This window comes from Lycium barbarum, chromosome 4 (genome assembly GCF_019175385.1).
Source record: "Lycium barbarum isolate Lr01 chromosome 4, ASM1917538v2, whole genome shotgun sequence".
NCBI classification, from domain to species: Eukaryota; Viridiplantae; Streptophyta; class Magnoliopsida; order Solanales; family Solanaceae; genus Lycium; species Lycium barbarum.
In genome coordinates, this window is record NC_083340.1 from 11602254 (window position 1) to 11629795 (window position 27542).

The window sequence follows — 27542 nt, forward strand, 5'->3', positions numbered from 1 at the left end:
TAAGTATGAGAAGAGAGAAGTTGAGATAAGACTAGCCGGAATTGCGCTCATACAATATAGGCAATTTAAATATCTAGCTAGTTGTTTCAAGGGAATGGAATTAATATAGATGAAAATGTTACTCACATATAATTAAAATTGGATAGTTGAAATGCAGCTCAATTGGTGAAAGGCGATTCCCTTTGGGGAATGTAAAGGAGCCAGAGGTTCCGGGTTCGATACCCCGTAGCGCTGCAGCGTGAAGAGGGATAATGGGGCGAGCCCCTGTGCGGACTGGTTGTACCCTGGCATAGACAATACCTGAGTAGTGGGTCCCCAGAGGTGGGTCGTCACAAATGCCCTTTTTCCAATTTTATACACGAATTGTAGGAAAATCATATTTTATATAGAAACATAAATACTTATATACATTTGCCTCTCGGCCATCAAAATAATATATACATAATAATAACATCTTGTGAGACCATCTGACCCACACTGCGTATCTACGAGCCTCTACTGACATACTAAACATATAGACGGAACAAGACTCCGTCGTGCCCAAAATATGCATATATACCAAAAGAAGAATCATAAGCACCTCCGGACAATGGAGTGCTCTCAATCAGCTGACAGCTACTAAGGGTCTGGACCAGCTCACCTCCTTGTCTACCTGTGGGCATGAACACAGCGTCCAAAGAAAACGGACGTCAGTACGAACATTGTACTGAGTATGAGAGGCATAAATAATAAAGAAAGACAGTGTTAATATAATGTGAACATCAATATGAAACATCTGAATCTGAATGACAATCATAAAAGAAGTAATGCATGCTGTCTTACTCATACTTAACATAATTTCATATATACATAATATGCAAGCTGCCCGTCCATATCGGAACGGTGTAATAATCAATAACATTAGCCCGCGTCCAGGCCTCCCGCGTCCGGGGTACCATCTCATGCTGCCCACTAGTGGTGTCTGTCCATGCCAAAAGGTCATGGTGTATCCGTATAGCTGCCCGCCTTGGCGGTGACTGCCCGGCCAACTAGGCGCGGTGTAATATGATCATGACATGCTCATCAAAAATACTTGTAATAATATGCTTATCATAATATGCTTATCATAGTACATGCATAAGACTCAAGATCAACTATACTCTGTCGGGGTGGCGTAAGGTCGTGATCCCCCGATTTCATTATGGAGCAATTATTGACATTCTGCCTCACCTTTAAGGAATTAGTACATAAGGTGAGTGTAAGAAATAAATAGCATCATCATATCATATCTCTTATCTCTTATCTTATATAGACATTTATGGACTTAGGCTTCTAGCTTTCCGGAAAATAGGAATTCATGAAGAGGAAAAGAACTTATGCTATAGGATTCATGCCATTAGAAAGAAATGACTAGCCTCACATACCTTTGTCGTTTAGCTATGTTATCGTTCACTTGCTCTCCCCCGATGTCATGTCGTTACCTTCACGGGAGAATTCGTATTAACATTAGTTAATCGATTATAAGAACGCGTCGTAAATTCTAGAGAAAATTGGGCAGCATTTCCCCTATAAACTTAACAATTCTCGAAATTCCAACTTAGCCAAACATCAATCAAAATACCAACAACAACAATTTCATATCAAACTAGGATTGAATCCATTCTTAGATTACTCCCAAAATAGCCCAACATGCATTCAGATGCCAATGCTTGTATACACTTCTTTATTTCCGTATATCCATAATATAACAACAACAACTACAGCCAATCCCCCGATATTCCAGCCCACAAAACAGTCCATAACGATCATAAAACAGTCCCCAAAATATCATCGCAAAACAGCCACAAATATTATACCAAACAGCTCCAAAATATAGTCACAAAATAACCACGAAAATTACATAAAACAACCCCAAATATCGGCACAAAACAGCCCGGTATACGCTTTGTATACAATATTTTTATACACTTTATTCTCCCAAATTCAAGAACAACAACTTATCAACAACATCAACAACAATATCAACAACCTCATATAGCAATATAAGCACCTAGAAATCTCTCAAAGTTCCAATAAAAAAAACAACCCTCAAGGCAACCATATTAACCAACTAATCTATGAATTCATAACATAATTCCCTTCACTTTAAACTAGGGAATTCTCCCATGAATAACTTAATTAACAAGAATAGAGTATATTACATACCTTATTGCCCAGAAAACTCAACTAAAATCCTAGCTCCAAGCTTCAATAATCAGCCACACATCAAGCACCAAATACTATAATCCTTTCCTAACTAGTTTCCAATTTCCTAAGATGAAATCTTGCTTTGATTTGGAGGAATTCAACTTAAAAGATTTAGAGAGCTTTTAGGAGGGTTTGGGAGGGTTTAGAGAGAGTTTAGAGTGAGAGATAGGGGTAGAAAATGAAAAAAAAATCAAATTTTTTTCGGTATTTAATTTCCGATTTTTACTGTTCACCGGATACTGTTCATCCGCGTCTACTGTTTACCCGCAGAATTATTTCATGGACTCAATTTTTTTTTCTGAGGTGTAACACTCCCAACCCCAAAATGTAGGGGTAAGGTCTGGTACACCCATCCTCCCCATACCCCACTTGTGGGATATTGGGTATACTGTTGTTGTTTTCTCTCTCTCTCTCTAATATTGCTAATTTTTTTATTTTTCCTTTCGACTTTGATTATCAACTGTTTGTAGATTGTCTTTTGTTTGAAGCTTTTTAGCATTGTGTTACTTTTGCTTATGTGTTACTATATTCTCTTTGTTGCATCTTGCTGGTGTACCTTATATTGTTGTTGGTTTTAGGTAAATTTACGTGCTGTGATCTTCCATCTTTGCTTTTGCTTTTCTTTTCTAAGGGCTCAAGGGACAGACTTGCCCTTTTCTTTTAATCTTTTTTGCATCTAATGTTTTGAGTTTCTTCTTTTTCATCTCCCCATTAATGTTCAATCATAATGAGAATGTTGTTGAGAACATTAAAAGATCTGTCTTTGTATTTTTTTGATATAAAAAGAGTGTGCCCTGGCAAATTTGATTTACGCCAGTGGATGACTAGTTTGAGTCAGATAAGCTTATTGTACATACCTTTGGCTCCATCTTGGTATTTAGTAATGAAAATATTTACTTATGAAATAAAAGAAAATGCTCAGTATTCTTCTTCACAAACTTTATTGCTGGTGTGTTCTTGCAGTGACTGGTCAGTTATTTTTCGGAAAGTGATGCAAGGTTAACTTTATGAATCTGTAATCGATCTGTAATCGTGTTATACTGTAGGGATGATGCTGGTCGTCTTGTCTGCACGGAAAGATTGAGAATTAAAGATATTACACACAGAGTAAAAATGAAAAGTTACTGGCAGGTAATTAATATTTTTGCTCTGAGGTGCATAAATGCCTAAACGTCTGTCTGATTGATTTGGTCCGTCTTAGGAGGGTGCTTTGTGGTCTTCTAGAACTTCGGTATATCCTACTTATCGTTTATTTCTTTCTTTCTTGTTCTTTAGATTTGTTTATTTATTTTATTTGATAAGGTTCTTTGAAGGGAGCCTTGGAGTAACTGGTAAAGTTGTTGTCATGTGACCAGGAGGTCACGGGTTCGAACCGTAGAAACAACCTCTTGCAGAAATGCAAGGTAAGACTGCGTACAATAGACCCTTGTGGTCCGGCCTTTCCCGGATCCCGTGCATAGCGGGAGCTTAGTGCACCGGACTGCCTTTTTTTTTAAGGTTCTTTGCTTATTTTCATACAAACTTTCAACATAGTGAGTGAAAGAATTTGAACATCCAACTCAAAACCTTAAAAGTAACGGACGGAGTAGCACAAGACAAGGAAACCCTTACACAACTCATGTCGGACAGATAAATATAACTGAACTGCCACCTGCAGGCTGCATGTATAACATGATTTTGAGGATCATAATTGAATTTTAATGCCGGACTTACAAGTGCCGAGTGCGAGAATAAGCTTACCAAAGAGAATGAGTTGAGCAGCCAGCTTAGATCCTTATAAACTTCTTTGAAAGCTCCTCTGTAATCAATGTGAGAAAACGGTGTAACTCAATAGTGAAATTTAACAATCATTTTGTATATAAAATTAAGCTTCAGGTAGTTGACAGTGTTGAAGGAAATCCACAAGTAGCGTAGTTGTTGACATCGCATACTATTTATCAGTGAGTTTAGGAATTTCCCATGGGTCACCCCCTTCCCTCTGCCATCGCCAAGGCCACTTCCCTCCTTTTTTTTTTTTTTTTTTTTTTTTAATCTCATTGATCTACTCCCAAGAAGGAAAAAAAATAGAAGAAGGAAAGCAATTAAAAAAAAATAAAAAATAGTGACCTGTGTTCTGCACAGGTCAGCTTTCATAGGAAACGAACCACTATCTGCTTCGTAACGGAAATCAAGCAGTTTCTTATCAATTTTCATTGGGTGGAAAAATGTCTCTTGTCGCTTACGAGGCTTGCACATGAAAGACATTTGTGGAATTCACTATTGCCTAGTTTCTTCTTAGGGCCCGTTTGGAAAGCCACCCAGGTAATTGAAATTGGATGTAATTACACAGTTTGACCTGTTTGTTTGACCAAGTAATTACACAGTTAAGTGGAAATTGGGTGTAATTGACAGGGTGTAATTACACTCTCCAATTCTCAAGGGGGGCTGAGAATTGGGTGTAATTACACCCTGTAATTACAGGGTTACTTTTTAGTTTGTTTATTTTTTTATTTTTTTTTTATTTTTTTTTAATTTATTTTATTTCTATTATTTTTTTTTTTGATTTTTAATATTTTTTTATTTCTATTATATTAATTTCTTTTTTATTTTTACTTTTTTATTATTATTTTTTAAATGTATTTTTTTTTTCATTTTCTTTCTTTTCATTCCCAACCTCTACTTCTTGTAATTCCATGTAATTGCTCTTTTTTTTTAATTTTTTAATTTTATTCATTTAGCATAACCGTGTTATTATTCTAATATTTGAAACTACACCTCTTAATATTGGAAAGAATGAATTATTAACAAACTTGATGTTACACCTTGGAAAATTTCGCGCCACCAAGGTCGTAGCCAGCTTAGTATGGGCCGGAGAAAGAGCAAGTTATGTGAGGATTAAGGATGAAGGTTATAGTATAAGAATGTAATAATGGCATACGTATGACATTTGGGAGACCATATAGGTTGAATTGGTTCATATGTCAATTGTCGAAAAGCTCTCGTCGTTGTAAGCCAGGTGGGGTCCACACGTAAAAATTTTATAAGGGACATATGAAGATGTATATGAGTGGTACATGGAATGCTGAGCAAGTCCTAAGAAGGACCCATAAGCCAAATATGGGCATAAGCCATCCAAAAGGGCGAGTTAAGGAAAACATTTTCGGATGATCTGGTTTGTAGGGGCCAAAACGCTATTATAAAGTTGAAATTTGGGAAAAACACCACATGAATAAAGTTGTAGATAATTGAAAGAGTTTTCCAACCATAGGTCGTGGGTCCTTACAGCATATCGGGATCAAAAGTTATGGCCATTTTACGGCAGATAGTTCATCGCGTTCTGGCGCAACATGCGACTCGCATTTGGTGTCGCATGTTGTGCCAGTGAGAGTTAAGCTGCTGGCATGATTTGCGACACAACATGCTACTCGCATGATCGACATGCGACTCGCATATGGTGTCGCATGTTGTGCCAGTTCAGAACCTTCTGGACAATTATATATAGACCCAACTTCATTTTTAACCCATTTTTTCACCATTTTTGGTCCGAAAACCCTCTAGAACCCTCTCTAAACATTCATCCACAAGAGAAATCAAAGGAACCAAGATTAACAACATCAAATCCATGAATCAAAGTGTATGAAACCCAAGTAAAGTTCATCTTCCTCAAGGAAATCCAAAGAGAGAAAGTAGGGTTTTGGTGCTAGAAGGGAAAACTCCACTCAAGACTTGTTCTATCACTATCTAAGGTAACTTTCGTGACTTTCTCATGATGATTGAAGTATTTATACGTTGAAACACTTGGATTATAGAAGAGTGTAGTAAATGGGTCATAAAACATGAATAGTGTCATAGTTGAATGATAGTTGGATTAGATTATGACTATTGATGAGTTGGGAGTATAAACATGTTATAAATGGCGTATAGACCATGAAATAGGTGTGATGTATGAGAAAATGTGATGATGAGCTAAAACTCATAAATATGGAGAAATTGGAGAAAATGGTGGAATGTGGTAAATGCAAATAGATTGCGATTGTTGATACGATATTGTGAGTGTTGTTGTGAATGTTTGGTAGCTGAAATGAAACACGGGAAAGGTATTAGAAACAAAGGAAACGCTGCCCAATTTTCCCTAAAAATAGTAGTTCGTTCTTATAATTGCTTAGCTAACGACGACACGAATTCTCTTGAAGGTATACATGAGTGCATCATAGGGGAAGCAAGCAAGCGATAAGAATAGTAAACGTAAAAGGTATGTGAGGCTAGTCCTTTCTTTCTATGGCATGAATCCGATAGTATGATTCTCCTTTCTCTACATGAATTCTCTATATATACCACAGAAAGTCAAGAGTCTATGATCATGAATAGCTATATGAGATAAGAGATATGTTATGAGTCCAATGATGATAAGTTTAAGTCTAAAGACTCTAGAGTCCATGTGATGAAGTTCCTAAACGCTAATGATGTCGTATGTTATATACACTCACCTCATACATTGTTCCCTCTGAGGTGAGGCAGAATACCATTAAGTTAAGTATATCATGTATTGTATACACTCACCTTATGTATTGTCCCTTCAAGGTGAGGTAGAACATTATTAAGTTACAGATGTCTGTTATGGCATACACTCACCTTATACACTACTTCCTTCATGGTGAGGCAGAATACTTATAGATGTCCATAATAAAGTCGGGGGATCACGACCCTACGTCACCCCGACAAAGTATAGTTGTCCTTGAGTTTTCATGCATGTATTATGATGAGTATATAATGATGAGCATATTATGATGATGATATTACACCGCTCCTATATGGACGGGCAGATATACACACCACTATAGTGGGCAGCTTATACCCCGGACGCGGGAGGCCTGGACGCAGGCTATGATTATTACACCGCTTCTACATGGACGGGCAGCTTATACATTATCACACCGTACCTATATGGACGGGCAGCTTATATATTATTGCATACATGAGATGATGATGATTATGAGTAAGTCAGCATGTGTTATGTCTTCTATAAGTTACAGACATATATAGTTGCTCCGTATTGATGCTTCATTTATCTTATTGACGTATTTTCATTGTTATGCCTTACATACTCAGTAAAATATTCGTACTGACGTCCGTTTTCTTTGGACGCTGTGTTCATGCCCACAGGTAGGCAGGGAGGAGAGCTTGACCCAGATTCGTAGTAGCTGTCAGCTGTTTTGAGAGCACTCCATTGTTCCGGAGGTGCTCATGATTATCTTTTTGTGTATATATTCACGTATATGTATTTTGGGCATGACGGGGTCTTGTCCCGTCCTTATGTTTAGTACTCCAGTAGAGGCTCGTAGATACGCAGTGTGGGTTAGATGGTCTCACGAGATGCAATTTAGTATAAATGTTATTTTGATAGCCAAGAGGCATATATATATAAGTATTTATGTTTTATATGAAATATGATTTTCCTACGATTTGAGTATAAAAGAAATAAAAGAGCATGAAATGAGTATGATGAGACATAGAACGAGTGGTGCTCGGTGGTTCGCCCCGGGTACCCGTCGCGGCCCCTAGCTGGGTCGTGACACTTGACATATAACGGGTGACGTTATTAAAGTAGAATTTCATTGTGAATGAGGTTATAGACTTATATTTTTCCTTTCTTTTAAATTATTTACTTAAGTTACGTTGGAACTTACTTATGTAATGTTGGAATTTGACATAAGAGTATTATGTTGAACTTTTTCTTTTGGATTTTGAATTTAGGTTATATTTTCAATTTTAAGTTATTTGCTTTCACATTGCACGTTGTTTATTTTTCACTTACATTTGACGGATTTTTTGTGTCAAACATTTGAATAATGTTATGGCATTATATTTATTAATATTATTTTTTGTCAAACATCCAATCCATGACGTTCTCACAAAAAAAGTCTTCTTTTAAGTTTTATAATTAATTAAAATTAAATATTAATTTGAAAAATATATATCAATTATTTTTATTACAATATTAGTTACAAATATATGATTATTAATTAATATATTTTCAAGAAACAATGTGTTATTAAATAACTAATTTAATATCATTTATAGAGGCAATATTTTTTAAATATTAATTTTAAATTTTTTATAATTAAATTTTATTTTAAAATTAAACTTACTGTGTAATTACACTTGTGCAACCAAACAGCACGCTTGTAATTACACTGTAATTACGTTATGACAAACAAACAGGTCGTTGTAATTACACTACTGTGTAATTACTAGGCTGTGTAATTACTACCCTAGTAATTACACCAATTCCAATTACCAGGTGGCTTTCCAACCAGGCCCTTAATTTTTCTAGTGTTGACAAGTTGGTAATTAGGCTTCAGTTTTCACGTCTCCTGGCTGTTGACAAGTATTGTGTTGGCTCTACGGTACAGTAAAAGAAAGTAAGAACACTAGTAAAGCTTTTCAAGTGTCTCGTCATTTTCTCGTTCTCATGTTTGCGATTTGAAATGCTTTCAAAGCTTTGATGCTAGTTTGTTATTTGTGAACGGTATTTGATTTCAGATGAAGACTACATATTGCAGTTTACTCCACCTTCTGCGCATTTGGAGCTTCTTCAAGCTCAGACCTGCTCTGATGCTATAACAGACCATGTTCAACAGTTATTGTACCTATGGATGATCAAATACTTCATAAAGGTTTTTTGAGGTGGTAACAATTCCATAGCATATCGCTGTTCGCTGAAGAGTAAGAAGGTTGCCCTTTTCTTTTGTGAAATTTTTGTATCCAACTGTAATCAGTTGTAAAGTTTTTTATGATGCAAGAAAATACACCCCTATTACATCGTTTACTTCGAGTGTAATCGAAGTTAAGTTGTAGGGGGCTGTGTAAACGTTTACCCGAAATGGTTATAAAACTCGGAATTCTCACTTTTTGTTCTTTAAACTGTGTATCCTTTCTGGTGGCCTCTTGGCAACGCCTCTTATAGGGTCTTCCAAGTCGAACGAAAGAGGGGTCTTTGACGGGACCGAGGCTAGTTGTTAGATTCAATATTCAGAAAATCTTCTACGCTGCTATATCTACTGAAAGTTCCCAGGACAATATCGGGAGTACTTATTTTATGTGATGTGTAACTAGATCGTCAAACTCTCTCCCGCTATACCCAGCCAATTCTCAAGGGTATAAGGTAATTACATTTTAAAAGACATATGAAAGTCTCCACTCCTTCATGAGGAAGAAAGTCTTGGCAGTTCTATCATTTGTACTTCCAATGGGAGTTTGATGGTGAAGTTATTGTCAATTTTGCTTTTGAGAATACTGCAGCTTGAATATATATACTAATAGAATTAGTAATGCTGTGAGTGATGCTAAGGGGCAGCTCATCCCTTATGTGTGTTCCTTTTTTTTTTTTTTTCCAATTCTCCCTTCTATTGAAAATCCTGCTTAAATACAATAATAAAGGAACTATTTGATTGCATATGTGTTTAAGACGCTAATTCGACGTGTAGATTATACTAAAGGTACAAAACATATTAGAAATAACAATAAAAAAGTTGGTTTCATAAAAAAAGAATCTACATCAAAGTTGGTACTAATTTAAATTACCAAAAGTTGTACATTATATAGTATGAAACGAATAGTTTCAATTTGGATCGAGGGAGTGGCAAATTGTGAACACAACGTGCATAAAATGCATTTTGCATTTCCTACGATGAATTTATACCAGTAAAGTTATTCGTTATTAGTCATTTATTTCTGTATCAATTGGTCTTTGAGTCACGAATTCCTAAGCCAAAAGATCCTTTTCTCCGTCAATATTGATCTAAAATAAAATGGCAACAAAAGTAACTTAAGAAATTTGAAAAAATAACATCTCTATTCTTTTTGTTAATTTTTTTTATCACACATTGTCGCCTTTTGAATTATGTTAAAACTTGAATCGATTTGTAATTGAGTTCAAATTTGTGCACTACGGTGTATAGATTCTTTTCAACATCAGATTAAGTTCATTTAAAGAATAGAGAAATCTTCATATTTAGTCTTACATGGTAACATGAAACAATAAAGTAATCGCTTGTTATAGCCAGTTATACCCTTACATATTCTTTCGTGCTTATATTACTTACTTTTGTTACTTGAAGTCTGAAGATATAAAATGCGAGTACGAGAAAGAGAAGTACTGATTTGTTTTCTAGAAGGGTCATCGTTTTTATAAATAATATGTAATAAGTACTACAAAACAAATTCTAATATTAAATATTTAGGAAATGTCTGAAAAGTAAGAAGAAGAACACGAGCGATAATAAGAGGAAGAATAGGTGAGTGCCAAATATATATAGACGGTTCCTTTATTCAGTGACGAAGTCAACAATTCTCCAAGAGAATTAAAAAATATCCAAGATACAACAGATGATTCAAAATTTAATACATGTATTGCATAAAAATTACACTTTTTATAAACCCTATAATATAATTTAGTTATTGATTATTCATTTTGTGGTATATATACGGTAAACTTACAGGAATAACTACCCTTTAATAGATCCTTACCTCTAGTAGCTACCTTTTCAATATTACCAAATATAGCTATTATTTAATGAATATATGTATTTTAACAGGTATATTTGTTTGTTTTCAAATACATAGTGATTTTTTTTTTTTTGCTTTTATATATTTCAGTGATTTTTTTTTGCTATAATGTATTTTTGTGTTTTTTTATTTTATGCATTTCAGTGATTTTTTTTCGTTTTTGATGTATTTCAGTGGCTTTTTTTTTATGTATTTCAAATATATTGTGTACATTCTAACAACATATGAAACCAAATACATTCAAATTTTCATGTATTTGAATGGATTTCAATAAATACATTCAGATACAAGACAAAAAAATTCAAATACATGACAAATACATTCAAAAAACAGTGTGTTTGGCTATTAAAAATACACTCAAAAAATATAAACACAAATACATTCAAAAACAGTGTATTTGTGAGATGTAGATTTTTTGAATGTATTTGTATTTGACTTTTAACAAATACACACGGCCAGATCTGAGACACCACCACCACCAAAAACCCTAATCTCTCCACCACCACCAAAACTCTAAAAATTCCTTAAACTTATGTAGTATCCGATTGCACCTTTTGTCTATTTAGTAGAAAAACGTTAGCTGCTAAGCCAAAGCCAAAGCCAAAAATAGTGCAACAAGAATGGCTACAACAACCACCAACACTGCACTATTGCCACCGCAATTTGGACAGTAACAACGCCGCAATAACCAGCCCCCTTTATCCACTCCATTCTTGTTCAACAAGAAGTCAGCTGCTACATAGAGGGGTGAGCACAGAGGGAGAGGGAGAAGAGAGAGAGGGGCGGCGCAGCTGTGGTGGTGGTGGTTGAGAGAAGGGGAGAAAGATTTTTTTAGGGTTTTGAGAAATGAAAAATCTGAAATGGGTAGTGATTGGGAAAAAAGAAAGATATGGGTATGTATTTTTGATGTAGCTATTAATTGTAATTTAAAAAAGTTAATTAGCTACCAAATATAATTAAATAAAAGGATAGTTAATATTAATAATTAGGTCTTAAAAGAAGTTACAATGAGTAAAAATTCCTATATACATTGCATTCTCCAGATCGGCCCACTTAGTATTGGACTCCGTTTCCATCCTAATATGGGCCGTATCCGTATTAGCCTAAACTGCGTTGGAACAGGATTTCCAACTATATTACTGGCCTACTGGGTACAAAATTAGGAAAGTCCTAATTTGATGTTTATTTGGAGTAATTTTTAGTACTTGGCATAGCTTACTATGTTACATATTTATGGAACATAACTATACTTTTTAATAATTAAGTTTAATAGCTATAATATTATATTTTTACAACTTTTAGCTACTCACATTTCTACCAATTAACTTACCACTCCCCACACCCCTATTTTTTAGTTGCACACTTTCTCTCTCCCCCCTTTTCCTAAATATACACGTTTCTAACTCCCCATCTCCCCTAATTTCATGCTTTTCAAATCAGTTTCTAATTTCTTTCACTTCCTTTTTTACTCTGTATTAACTGCTCATTAATTTCAACCTTTTACCCCCCCCCCCCCCCCCAAAAAAAAAATTCAACTCTATTTCCTAAAATATGTAAGATTCTCTGTTATTTTTGCGTTTTAAACGACGAATATATATTTGAATTTATCTGTTGAAATATCGAATTCAAGTTGAGTTCATAATTGAGGTAACAACGTTTTCACTGCAACTTTTTTATTTTTTTTTATTTTTCTGAAATTTTGAAAAATATAGTCAAAATATATGAAAAATATATCTGAAATATAGTCAACAGAAATTAGAATAAGTAATATTGAACATATTAATCAAAATATAGCCAAAATATAGTCATAATTGAGGTAGCAATGTTTTTTCTGCAACTTTTTTTTTTCTGAAATTTTTCTAAATATAGTCAAAATATATGAAAAATATATCTTAAATATAGTCAACAGAAACCAGAATAAGTAATATTGAACATAATAATCAAAATACAATTAAAAATATAGCCAAAATATATATGAAAAATAACTAAAAATAAAATAAATAAAAAAGTTGCAATTACACGGTGAAACGTGTAATTCAGTTGATGAACAAATCAAGCTTTGCATGATTTATGAAACATTAAAAAGAGATTTTTTTTTAGTTATATTTTGTAAAAAAATATGAGGAGAGTTTTTTAATTCAAATTTTATGTGAATGATTAGATGTTGAATGAGATATGTGATTAGATATGGAAGAGAATGAGATTTGCATGATTTATGGAACATTAAAAACAGATTTCTGTTTAGTTTTGAAAAAGATTTTTTTCCCCTTAAATAGAGGCATTATTTGCTCAACAGTTCCGTGTATTTAGTCTATATTTTGGCTATATTTATGCGACGCGTCCAGGACCTAAATATAGGAAAAACCAGCTACGAATTGTAAATAATGAACTTGTAGTTATAGCTTGTTAGAAGCAGCTAAAAGATAGCTATTTGTGAAAATTTTACTTATTTGGATTACAAGCTTCCACTATATATAACACTAAATACATCATCACATGCACTCACTAGCTATACCATAACTACTTTATAACCAAAGACTCTGAAAGAGGCAAAATCGTTGAAGAAATTTTTCATTCAAAGGGGTTGTGGTTTCTTTGGAAATGACTTTTTGTGACAAAGCAAAAAAACCCAATTTTATGCGCAAGAGGTTGTGGTTTCTTTGGAAACACAAGCACTGACAACCTTTGTTCTCAATGCTACAAAATTGAAAGAAAAAGCCGCAAAGGATGCATTAGCTTTATCTAATTAAAAAGATATCTTCTCTTACTATTAAAACAGGAAAATATGTTTCAACGATATTAAAGTCGAAGACACAAAGGTGCATGGTTTGCAAGAAGAAGGTGGGATTAATAGGGTTCAGTTGTAAGTGTGGTGAAATATATTGCAAGAGTCACAGATATCCGGAGGAACATGCATGCACTTTCGATTTCAAGTCTAGAGGGCGTGCGATTTTGGCTAAGGAAAATCCTCTCTGCAAAGCTGATAAACTTGAGAATAGGATCTAAGAGTTGTTGCTTATCATGTACCAAGTTTTTTATTTGCTTTTTTCAATTTTATCAAAAAGCACTTAGGTACTGATCTTCCGTGCTTATGTTACGTACTTTTGTTTCCTCCTCGAAGATGTACAATGAGAGTACGAGGAATAAAAGTATTAATTTTTTCCTTAAATCGGGCATTCATTATATAATTCTTTTAATTTAAAATAATATTCTTGTACTTAGAAGATGCATAGTAGGTAGTGAGTACTATAAATCACAAATTGTTATAATCAAAATAATAGGTGTCAAATATTTGCGGGTCGTCGCTCTCTATGACGCTATATATATGTTGGCAGTTTCTCCATCCATAGGGAGCTGGTAATGCTGACAAGAAATTATAAAAAAATTCAATTGCCACATCAATCCAAGAATTAAACTTGTATTTCGCTTATGTTAAGAGGATTTAAGATTTTATACCCTATTTATGCAGTATAAGTACTTCTCGAAGACAGGAATTTGATATTGCTGTCTTTATCCCGAAGTTTTGTCAATAATGGATATTATGTCCGACTCAATCTCAAAAGCTAATTAATAAGCCGAGAATTACCCAAGGCTATATAAAGATACGAAAGACCCTTATGGTATAATTGTTCAATAGAGGTGTACATTCGCTCCTATGGTACGATTTTTAGATATTTCTATCCATTATTTTTATTACTAAATTTTAAAAAAAAATGCTATACTACAATCGTACTTAATAAATTCGGTATATCATTTTTTTCTTTCAATTTTGGATTATTAGGTTCAATATATAACTTTAGTTTATTCGATTTAGATAGAAAATTGTAATTTTATTCTATCTTTAAGAAGTCAAAAAAGTGTTGGACATAATACTGGAATCTGGAAAGCTATACAAAACAAAATTTCAATCGAACTGAATGTCATGATTCAAAATCCACCAATCTTTTATGTTAAGGAAACTTTTTTTTAAAGATAATTCAATATTTTAATTTAATTTCTCATCATGAATAGAAACTTTTCTCCAGGTGCTGCTTCTAGCTCTTTGCCTATTCCAATTAAGGGAGGAACAACAAAACAAGTCATTGAACAATAGTAGTTTATACTTTATAGATTCCACCAGGGCCGCTGTTTTATCTTGGGGTCAACAAGAACATTAGGAAGAAAAAAAAGAGCTGGTGACGTTGCCTATATCACTACTAAATAAACAGGAAAAATCGACCAAAAATTTTCGATCACACTTTTTGGTCGAAATAAAATCGACCATATGAGGTCGAAATTTTCAAATTTTTATTTTTTTTATTTTTTTTTGGATTTCAACCTCACGCGGTCGATATTTAAACATGAAATAAAATTTCGACCACATGAGGTCGAAACCTTTTTTTCACAAATAATAAACTGAAAAAAAAACATTTTATAAAAAAATAAATTATATAAATAAAACAATTAATTAAAATAAAAAAATAAAAAGCATATTTCGACCGCACGCGGTCAAAATAATAAACTTGAAAATTTAATATATACTCCCCCAACTTCAATCGTCTTCCCCTCCCAAATATTTTATACCAAAACTAAACCTAATTTCCCATCACTCCCACCCCTAGCCCGCCGCCGACGCCCATCCCCGCCCCGCCCATCCCCCGACGCCGACGCCCCTTCCCCACCACTGTCTGTCCTCCCTCGCCGCCCTTGCTGTCCGCCGCCACTAAAGGTAAGTAATTTTGTTGCCATTTTTTTTTCCCAAATGGATGCACGAAACTTCTCCTTGGCTTGATCTTCACCTAAATACATGTAAATATAGGCCTTGCAGAGTATTTCACTTCCCACCTTGCTCACAATCTCACCCATAACTACATTTTTAGTGAAGGTTTAAGTTTAAAAATAGAGTTGGAATAGATAGTGCACAGAAATTGGTCAGAATTAGGGGTGTGTTTGGTACGATGATAATATATTTTTCGAAAAATACTTTTGAAAGATGACTTATTCATTTTGAGCTGTTGTTGATATAATTACTCTCTATGTTTATTTACTTACTAGTGAATTTGCCGCGCTTCGCGCGGTGAAGAGAACAAAAAAATTACTTCATATCCTATGAAATTTTTTGTTAACTGAAAACTTTTTCTGAATACATAAAAAAGGTACAACAAAAAAAAAATATAAAAAGCAAGAGATTCATATGATAAACAATTTATTTAGCATAGAAACTTTGTTTAGTAGATATATTTGGTTATATGTATAGTTATTTATAGAATAGTTATTTATTTTTTTAATATATGCGTATATAAATATATTTTGAACACATGATTTTTTTCTACTTGTTGAAATTTAAAAATAAGAAAAAATAATTCAATCAAAATAGAAAAGAAAACAATTAATCCAAACTGTTGCCTTCATTGACCGAAACAATTATCAGGAAAAGTTTGTTTTGATTTTAAATGTACCTTTTCTCCCTCCCCGCACCTCTTTCCTTCTTTTCCTTTATTTTTCTTCTTTCCTTCTGTTTCTGCCCCCTAATCTTTACTTAACTCCGAAAATTTCAGAAATTGCTATCATTTTAATCTCTTTTTTGTCCTCTTAATTTTCTGCTATAAGAAATCACTTTTTCTTCTCATAGCTCCTCCTACTATTTCATAATACTTTTTGTATGGCCAACCCAATAAATTAAACAAACAACTATACAGAAAAAAAGAGAGGGTGGATGAAATACACAGTATTCGATAAAAGAGAAACTACAAAAAAATGGCTACAATTAACACAAATTTAAACAACATCACAGAAAAAACTTGTCATCATCAATAGCAAAAGAACTACTTAACAGTTTACATACTTAATACAAATCTAGCATGATATCATCCCATCAAGCCAATACAAGAAGAAACAGATAAATTTATCATACCAAACTCAGCAGCACTTTATTAAACAAAGCATTGGAGACTTGATAGTAGGAAATATGACTGTCAATGGATGCATTACCTAATGATATCAAAAAAGAGAAGGATTGAAAGCCTAAGGAATGTTGGGGTTTTGGTCTGTGATCTTCGTGTTGGACCTTTTTACATTTTATACATGAATTATAGTAGAACACAAAGATGCTGCCGTTACCTTTTCTTTTAATGGAAATTATGAGAGGTTTTCAAATATGTTGAATGTAAATGGCTGCTCTTAGTGTTCGTTGGTTGTGCTAAATGTAACGCTCATACATGTAAAATCTAATAATGAAGAAATTAATGGAAGAAATTATTAGGGTGATGTTATTTAAATGAAATTTAAGCAGTATTTTAAGCTTAAAATAAGAGAAAAAGGTCAAAAACTTGACAAAAAAGATAAATACCAATGCTAATCAAATAGAGGTGCTATCTCACCTCTTCTATGCCTAGACAAATCAATATGTTCATAGATGATTGATGCGGTATAATTTCTGCATGAGAGTATCCCCTTAAAAAAATATACTAAAAGTGAAAAATAATGTCCCACATAAGTCATGGATTTTTTGTGATTTCCGTTATGCATTTCGATGAGTATGGAAAATTGCTAAAGCCAATAAATATCACCTTGAAGTATCCGTTTGAGTGCTGCTACAAATGTTAGAATGGAATGATTTATTAGACGTTAGACACCAAAGAGAGTATGGTATAATTAAGAGATTGTAAGGCGTGGCCTTTCAGTTTTATAGAAATGGTTAAGAAAGAATAATGTGTAATTAATGGTAACACATAAATGAATGGATAATAAATAGGAAAAAATTGAAAAGAATGATAGGAAAAGCCAAAAAATGGAGAAAAAAGATAAATAGGAATCTAGGTCATAGAGAGGTGTCACATCACCTTGTCTATGCCTAGCTTTATATTATATATAGATTTACTTTGCTTTTGTGGAAATTTTCAGACACATTACATAAAGCAAAAACCAATTTGTTGGTACTAAAAATCTACCAGATATTTCAAATTAACAAAGGAGGGTACTTCAAGAAAGTTTCAAGCTTCAACAAGAACAAAAAGTACTGGTTTTAGGTATATAGTCTTAAGTAATCACTAATTATGTCATGCATTATATAGTTTTCAGTGGTCCAAAATATGAACATGCTCTAGATTGACCGCAAGGGCGTTCCTTGCCTATGGAAATTAATGCTTCCTTTTGAAAATGAATAATAGTGTATAGTTTGAAAATTTTGGTCGACTGTTTGGAATTTAGAGTGATGAAGCTAGTTAACAGTTAATCTTCTCCTCTTTTTTAATTTCCGCACTATTATGTGTGTTACCTCTTAGTTATGTGTTGGACTAAGCTTGATTCCTAATCATGTGGCTTGAGTAGTTTAATTGTTAGTTGCATGGATCTGTTTAGTGGACATGTTAGGCCACTATTGGCCTAATTAGCAATTATGTGATTTGTTTAAGCAATTACTAGTTAAATGGTGCTTAGCTTGAATGTGAATTCTTCATTGTTCTCTGATCTTTTTTTGGTAATTATGATGCCCTTTTTGAGAATTATGGTAATTATGGTTGGTGAGTCTTTTACTAATAACATATAAACTAAGTATTAGTTTAACAAGTTCAAACGTTGTGCTATTTGGGTAGTTGGATTCTCGTAGTTGGATGTACAATATACAAGAACTCGAAACAATACCTTGAAAAATCAAAGCAAAATATAACAAGTAGAATTAGCTGCTGACAGAGATGCATTGATATCAAAATGATCTTCTCATAAGAGTGTGGGGATAGTTCCGGGAAAAATTGTTTTGTTGGTCATATATTTAGATGCGATCGTGTAATGTTACTATTCACTTTGACATTGTTTTTTTTGTCTAAATCTTGTTTCTTTTTGCGGTGGGGGTTTAAGTATGTTTGACTGTTTGACAAGGTTAAGAGTCCTTCAAATCACTACTCTCAGTAGACTTCAAGAGAGGTTGATACTTTTCTGTGTTGCTTGGATTCTCTAGAAATGTGCCGACACATATAGAGGATTAATGAAAGAATATCGCCTGAAATAATTTCAACATGTCCTAAGTAGACGTTAATATGCATCGGCCTGTGCCTGTAGATTCTGTTCTACACATGCCTTATTAAAACCAACTCACATAGTTCACCAGTTCTAGCAACTGTACCAAAATACTCAAGAAGTATGGGAGATAACTCCCTAAATCAATCAATTATCCCTTAATCCTATTAGGGTCTCGAGTCAGAGTATAGTTCGGGTGTTTTGGAAATAAAAAGGAGAACATCCTCAAGCCAAAGTAAAACAGCTTATCCCTTTACTGATCAGGAAAAAGGCAATGAAAACAAACTTGCAACTTTAAGTCGGAACGTCATCAAATCATTCACCTAACTAAAACAATGAGTAAGCTAAACATAACATTCTGCTAATCGTTAGGCTATTCGTTACAACAATTTTTGATGTTATGGACTGAGCTCCTGATCCCATATTTATTATATCGAAATTCTTCCCAAGAAGTAAATGGGATATGGTTTTATAATTCACGTGAATGTGAAGAAGCTGCAAATATCTTTAACTCAAGATTTCAGCAGATTCAGCTGAGAGCTCATAAACTAGCTCTCCAATGTAGAGACATGATGTGAGTAGTTACTGGAAATAGTATGGTGACAAGTTCGAAAAAATAAGAAATAAGATAGTTGTAGCATTGCATTACCTTCTGGGAACCACGTGAAATAATTATACATTACAACAGCAGCAATAAATATCTTTCCAAGTCCTGTGGGTAATGTCACTAAGGTATTGCTAAAAAGAGCAGTGCGGACGATAGAAAATTAATAATCACGACGATTGCTAACAGATGTCTGTTTCTAAGCATTGAACTCATTTGTTTTTCTGCTGGTTTTGCTTTTTGCTAATTTTCTACTGGTTTACCAGTTTTTTCTGTTGGTTTACCAATTTTTTTGCTGTTTTTCTCTGCTGCTTTGCTTTTTTTTTTTTTTTTGGTTGCTGGTTTCTGCTAGTTTGGTGCTGTTTTTCTGCTGGTTGTTCTGTTGCTTTGCTGGTTTGTTACTGATTTGAAGTGTTTAAATGCTCGAGGTGGGAAAAAGAAGAAAAACAAATGCTCTTAGGCAATTCTGAGTATTGTGTTGCTGGATTTCTTAACATATATAGTAATATCTCCCATATTTCATTTTTGCTTGTGGCTCGTTTGGATATGAAATTAGTTGTTAATCTTGATTTGTTTGTAGACGCTCGAGAGGGGATGGAGAAGGCGTAGGTGCTACTTCTGAAGGGGCAGTGGATCCTAAGGAGTACCAAGAAATGAAGCAGAAAGTTACTCAACTAACAAGTACACTTAGTGCCACGGAGGCAAGGATGTTGCATATGCAGGCAGAAATAGACAGCTTACTCAATCTTTGCCAAAATATTGCTATGTTTTCTTGGATATGTATATGATATTTGATTATAGTTTTAATTCGAATTAGTCTTTTACTTTTGAAGGTGAATTTGATTGTAGAAAGTAGTTTATGGCTGTTTAACTTTACGATGTTTAAGTGTTTGAATGTAGAAAGTAATTTATGGTTGTTTAACTTTACGATATTTAAGTGTTTGAATGTAGTTTTAAGGATATTTAGAAGTACCTTGAATTTGATAGTGAATGTGTTGTAATGTCGCATTGTTGATGAATTGGATGTGTTGCAGAATAATGTTGATTCGGTTGAATTGGCAGGTAGGTTGCTGTAAAAGCAGCGAAATGTTAGATATTTTTTTCCCAGATTTTTGACCACACGAGGTCGAAATTCAACCCAGATATTGCTAAATTCGACCTCACCAGGTCTAAAATGTACCTCCACATTAAAATTTCGACCACAAGAGGTCGAAATTTAGGCAACATATTAAATTCCGACTTCTTGTGGTCGAAATTTAAAAATGTTGTCCAGGATTTTGACCACATGTGGTCGAAAAATTAAATTATATTTTAAAAAATCTATTTTTTTCGACCACATGAGGTCGAAAATATTATTTAATATTTAAATATAAATTATTTTTTCAACCTCGTGCGGTCGAAATTTTTTAATAATATTTAAATAAAATATGCAGTTTTCAACCACACAAGGTCGAAAACTGTTATTGCGTCGAAAAAAATTTCACCCTATCAGTTAGTGACCAGTCCTTGAGGTCGAAAATTTGGTCGAAAAATCGCCTTTTTCGACCTCATACGGTCGAAAATTTTGGTCGGTTTTCCCTGTTTTTTTAGTAGTGTATTATAACGTCATGTGTTATATTTCTCATTTTCCGCTCAATAAAATAAAAATTTTAAGTTATATTATATACGGATAGATTCAGAAGGATCCATAATTAAATTTTATACACTCATGTAATGATCTCAAATTACTATAAAACAAATATTTATAGTATTTAGTTGATTACTCAATATATATACGTGATCTCATATATTTATAATTAAATATTATGAAATAGAAAATTCGGGGTTGGGGGGCATGGTGGGGGAGGTTTGGGGGTGGGGTAAAAAATAATTCTCACTTTTGCTTAAGTTTTAAATTCGTATTAGAAAATTCATTCTACATATATATTTTTAAATCGTTAGTGTATACAACTTATACATTATTTTTATGTTGTGGAATTGGTCTATGCTGTCAAAAATGACTCGATCACCTTATGATATAGATTTGCGTGTAAATTAGTGTAGTTTAAATTTTCCAAATTCAACTTACACACTAATGGTGGGGGCTTTAGGAGCTTCGGCACATGACCCTCTGACTGAGAGCTTACATTTGACCCTTTAGGAGTTTTGTCCGCATTTCTTTTGTTCCGTTGTATGATTTGCCACGTTCATTGTTTTATTTGCTCATCTGCCACATCAGAGAGCATTTTTTTTGTGGAGATTGTAAATCAAACTTTTTATTTTGTGTCAGACTATCATTGACCCAGGTTAAAGTATCTAAACTTCGGAAGGTGGATCCTAGAACATGTGAAAGTGGATTGGAACACTGGTGGAATTCAGGATTTCACGTAGGGATTCAAAATATGAAGAAATATATAAATAATAAAATTGAAGGGAGTTCAATATATACTATATATACATTAAAAATAATTTAAATTATATATAAATAATGTAATTTTCTGACAAAGGATAAACCCCTTGTGGCCTTCTTGGGTCACCCCCTGGATTGGAGGCACGTTGGGTGCAACCGTTGCTTTCCTTAACTGCAACCTGGGATCGAATCCAAATATCACCTTTGATTAGTTTTCATGTTTTTAATTTAAATGACTTATACTTTCCATGAAAACATCCGCTTTTGCACCTAAATAACAGGGGCAGCTGAATTGGACATGCGGCCTAAAGTCAAAATCTGGAAGAGGCCATAAATTTGTATAACAAATTTTTTATATTTGTATTTGGAGTTTATTCTTATAATTCTTAAAATGTAAAATGATGAATTATATCTTTACAATCAATTTCTTTTTTATTTGACAATGTATTTATATTGTATAATATCTGTTGAGATATTATTGGTCTTAACCAAGATCCTATTGATTTTAGTGTTTAAAAAAATTCAACCAATTAAACTAGTGTTTACAAAAATTTAATAAAACAATTCTATAAGAATTTTAAATATTTAAGAAAGAACAACGACTTCACCTGATTGAATATGTCAATAAGAGTGCTATCTTCTACTTGTAAAATCTCTCTTTTAAAACTTTAAATTCCAATAGTAATTTAGAATCATCAATATCATCTAGTAACCATTATGCTTTAAGAAATATTTAGTGATAAGATAATGCCTTTCTAAATATAATTATTTGATTAGCTTGAGCTTGAAAAATGTTAACAATAACAGGGAAAATACATAAAAAAAAACCCCCCAAACGTATACTCGGATTAATTATGACGCACCCAACCTTTGCGGGCGATCTATTACCCCCCTAGCCTTATTTTTTCTGTATTTTTGTACTTTTTTCGGCTGACATGACACAATTAAAATTTGATGCCTAGTTGCACATTGGAGAGTGTTGTACACTCTCCGCCACATTGGCGCCACATCACTGCCACATCGTCGTCGTCTTCTTCTTCTTCTTCTTCTTCTTCATTTCAAGAAATCAATTAACCCATTTTCCTCCATTAACACACACATATTCAATTTCATCATCAATCATAAAATGCTTATTTTCAAGAAATCAACCAACCCATATTCTTCCTCCATTAACACAAACACATTCAACCTATTTTCTTCCTCCATTACACACACACATTCAACCCATTTTCTTCTTCCATTAACACACACACACATTCAACCCATTTTCTTCCTCTATTAACACACACACATTCAACCCATTTTCTTTCTTTTCCAATTCATCAAAACCATTATTTGCAAGATTTAACTCATCCTCTTTCTTTTTCAACTCAACACAACCATTGTTTTCAAGATTTAACTCATCTTCTTTTTGCAAAATAGGGAACCCCATATGGGAATTTTGGTCAGAAACTAATGCCTGGATTTGGGTATTGGATTCACTGGAAATTTCAAGATTGACAAAATCAGGCATTTTTGGCTTGATAGGTAACCCCACAAAAGAACCCTAAAGATTGACACAAAGAATTCTTTGCATCAATTGTGCTTCAGTTTTGTCATTTGTGTGTGTGTGAAAGAGAGAGAGAGAGAAGGGGGGAAATGGATTTGGGTGGAAAATGCAATGGGCGGGAAAGCTAAAAAACTTTTATAAGATTTTTGTGGAATAAAAATGTTTAATTGGATCCCTATTACTGTTTCTTTAGCCATTAACACGATGGTTGTGTTGAGTTGGAAAAGAAAGAGGATGAGTTAAATCTTGCAAATAATGGTTTTGATGAATTGGAACAAAAAGAAAATGGGTTGAATATGTGTGGGTTAATAGAGGAAGAAAATAGGTTGAATGTGTGTGTGTTAATGGAGGAAGAAAATGGGTTGAATGTGTGTGTGTGTTAATGGAGGAAGAAAATGGGTTGAATGTGTGTGTGTTAATGGAGGAAGAATATGGGTTGGTTGACTTCTCAAAAATAAGCTTTTTATGATTGATGATGAAATTGAATATATGTGTATTAATAGAGGAAAATGGGTTAATTGATTTCTTGAGAAGAAAAAGAAGAAGAAGAAGAAGAAGAAGAAGAAGAAGAAGAAGAAGAAGAAGAAGAAGAAGACAACGACGTGGCAGTGACGTGGCGGAGAGTGTGCAACACTCTCCACTGTGCAACTGGGCATCAAATTTTGATTGTGCCATGTCAGCCGAAAAAAGTACAAAAATACGGAAAAAATAAGACCAGGGGGTAATAGGTGGCCCGCAAAGGTTGGGTGCGTCATAATTAATTCGAGTATACGTTGAGGGGGGGGGGGGGTTATGAGTGAATTAGATTTTTTTTTTTTTTTATAAAAGATAGCTGCAATGCGAACTGGCTACATATTAGCACAAACTTTGAAAATATCTGCTTAATGATTTGTTTAAATTCGAAAGTAACTAATTTAAAAAACTTATTATTACTTAAATATAACTTGAGAAATTTTGAGGCCTAAACTATTGTGGGGTCTAAAGCCACTGTCTTAGTGACTTTATGGTTAAGCCGGCAGCCTGGCACTGCTAAGTAAGCACAAGCAAATGAGAGAGCCGAGATTCAAACCTGTAACAGTTCGCACACAGTAGGAGAGTTCCAGTGTGAAACAGTGTACTCATGCCTCTGAGATACAACATGCATTCAGTGCATTAATTATCTAATTATAAGAGCAGGAGCAGCAAGCTCTAGTTTCTTTAAGACGCTAAATACCACATCAGCTAAGAATTATTTCAGGTTTTTCGTTTGATATCTTCTTTTTATAAAGCAAATCGACTTCGATTCTTGAATAATGATAGAAAATGACGACTCCTTCATAAAAATAAACTTATTCAAGTTCTTTTTCCCAAAGAAGTCGCACTCCAACCTCCCGAGGAGTCATCTACCTACTTAAAAGGATCCTCCTCGCACAACCTTAACCACTGAGCTCTCTCTCAATTGTTTCAATTGTGTTAATATTTACCTATTAGCGCAGAATTCATACTTGACTTATATACTTGTGTTTTCGCCACTGCTCACGCTACAAGTAACCAGTCCGACACGATATTATCCATCTCTCAATCGTCATTGAAAGTTTTGTTGGCGTTTATTTTATGATAATAGTACCCCTGCCGTTTTCAAATCTTGTTGTCGCTTGTATGTCGAATAGGTAAACACTTTAATTGAGGTGTCTAAATGAAAATTGGTATAAACTTGTTAACTCGATTAATCTGCAGAGAAATGTGGAAAAGAGAAAACAAGCGAAACCCTAGTGAACGGTGAGAGAGAAGAGAGAGAATGAGAAGGAATGGAATGATTTATATTTTCAATAATCTGTCCCAAGTCATTTATTACAGAGTATATATTTACACACTAGAAAATACACAGTCAACAAGTCAATTAAATGAAGTAGTGGGCCGGGTCGGTGGCAGCTGAGCCTCGTGGACCTGATCAATATCATGTGGGCTAACACCCTCCCTCAAGCTTGAGGGTGAGTAAATACCAAGCTTGGGAAGAAAATGTTGATGAAGCTGCCCAGATAAGGCCTTTGTCATGATATCTGCAAGCTGCTGATGACTAGGAACAAAGTGAAGAGAGATCAGTCCAACATTTAAGCAATCACGAACATAATGACAATCCACCTCAATATGTTTGGTGCGCTCGTGGAAAACCGGATTCTTTGCTATGTGTAAAGCTGCTTGACTGTCATAAAAAATAGGAACATGATCCATGATAGACAAACCAAGGTCACCAAGCAGCCGAACCAACTAAGAAATTTCAGCCACCACCTTTCGCAAGGCTTGATATCCAGCTTCAACGGAGGATAAAGAAATAGTGGGTTGTTTTTTACTTTTCCAAAAGACAGGATATGTACCAAGAGTGATGTAGTAACCAGTGACTGATTCGGAATACGCCAGTAAGGAAAAATCAGTAGCCTTAGAAAGTAGTATACCTTGTGCCGGGTCAGTCAACAAGTACCTCAGAACATGGATTGCTGCCAATATATGAGGTTCTTGAGGGTGCTGGAGAAATTGACGTAGGTGTTGGACAGAAAATGCGATGTCTGGCCTGGTATGTTGTAAAAAATTAAGTTTGCCAACGAGCCTTCTATATAAACTAGGAGAAGAAGGAGGAGCACCTATGTCCACCTGAAGCTTGATGTTGGGATCCAATGGTGTGGTGACTGGAGTATAATGATGGCAATGAAACTCAGCTAAGAGGTCAGTAGTGTACTTGTGTTGGCTGATGACATAGCCGTGAGGCTGAGAAGAAACCTCCAGGCCCAAGAAATAATGAACTGAACCTAAATCTTTGATCTTGAACTGAGAATCAAGGAAAGACTTTAAGGAACTCATCTCAGAGATGTCATCACCAGCTAAAAGAATATCATCGACATAGACAGCCAGCACAACAAGAGAACCAGATGTGGATTTTGTGAATAAGGAGTAGTCATTTTTACTGGACATGTAGCCTCGAGAGAGCAGGGCTGTAGACAGCTTGGAAAACCACTGCCTAGAAGCCTGCCTGAGGCCATATAAGGACTTTTTGAGCTTGCAAACCAAAGGAGAATGAGAGGAAGGACTGACTTCAAGTCCCAGAGGAATTTTCATGTATACCCTTTTATGGAGATCACTATGAAGGAATGCATTATTAACATCCAGATGATAAACAGTCCAGTTTGTTTTGACAGCAAGGGTGAGAAGGCATTTGATGGTAGTGAGTTTGACAACTGGGGAAAAAGTTTCAGCAAAGTCAATGCCTTCTATTTGTGTGTCACCTCTAATAACTAATCTCGCCTTATACCTCTCTACTAAACCATCAGCCCTTTGCTTTATTTTGTATACCCATTTGCAAGGGATGGCTTTCTTATGGGGAGGAAGTGGAACAATGTCCCAAGTTTGGTTTGCATCAAGACCTTGAAATTCCTTTAGAATTGCCTCTTGCCAAGCAGGATTGGAGATTGCCTGATGGTAGAACTGAGGCTCATGCATATAGATGTCACTAGAGGAAACCTTGGTGGCAGTAGACTGAGAGCAGGAAGGTTGACCAGAAGTACAAATGAAATCATCTAAGTATGTAGGTCTAGAAGAAATTCTGGATGAGTGTCTTGTGGGTATATGAGGGATAGGAGGTGCAGAGGTAGGACTAGGTGTTAAAGAAGGATGTGTATTTGACAAAGGAGTAGGAGGAGGAATAGATGGTGATAAGGTAGCATGAGGAGAAAGAGGAAACTCAGATGGAATATCTTCAGAAGAGGAAGGGGTAGAAGGGAAAATTGAAGGTGAAGATGAGTGATAAGGAAAAATGTGTTCATGGAATACCACATCTCTGGAGCAGAAGATAGAAAAGTTGGACAGAGAGAGTAATTTGTATCCCTTTTTCCCACAAGGATATCCTAAAAATACACAAGTAATAGCTTTAGGTTGAAATTTGTCCCTGCCATGCTGAGGTGAAGTAGCAAAACATAAGCACTCAAAAGATTTGAGATGATCATAGGAAGGAGGGTGTGCATGCAATTTCTCATAAGGAGAAACATTATGCAAAATAGCTAAGGGTATCCTATTGATAAGATAGGTGGCAGTTAGGACACATTCACCCCTGTACTTGAGTGGTAGTTTAGATTGGAATAAAAGAGCCCTAGAAACCTCTAGTAAATGTTTGTGTTTCCGCTCAACCACCCCATTTTGTTGTGGGGTATGAGGGATAGTAGTTTGATGTAGAATGCCTTGACTAGCGAAGAAGGCAGAAGATTCAG

At 34.5% G+C, this 27542-nt stretch overlaps 1 protein-coding gene and 1 long non-coding RNA gene across 2 annotated transcripts; both read left to right on the top strand.

Moving 5' to 3' along the window:
* The first annotated feature begins 1668 nt into the window (after positions 1 to 1668).
* LOC132637154 (NAD-capped RNA hydrolase DXO1-like) lies at positions 1669 to 8929 on the top strand. Its single transcript, XM_060354291.1, has 6 exons — positions 1669 to 1690; positions 2723 to 2804; positions 3273 to 3357; positions 5345 to 5372; positions 8592 to 8627; positions 8749 to 8929. The coding sequence occupies exons 1-6, from the start codon at positions 1669 to 1671 to the stop codon at positions 8889 to 8891; spliced, it is 396 nt and encodes a 131-aa protein (XP_060210274.1). The 3' UTR covers positions 8892 to 8929.
* Positions 8930 to 15311: 6382 nt separating this feature from the next.
* On the top strand, positions 15312 to 20388 carry LOC132635201 (uncharacterized). Its single transcript, XR_009580455.1, has 3 exons — positions 15312 to 15481; positions 17656 to 17780; positions 19950 to 20388. It is a non-coding gene; the product is annotated as an uncharacterized LOC132635201 (long non-coding RNA).
* Positions 20389 to 27542: the final 7154 nt, after the last annotated feature.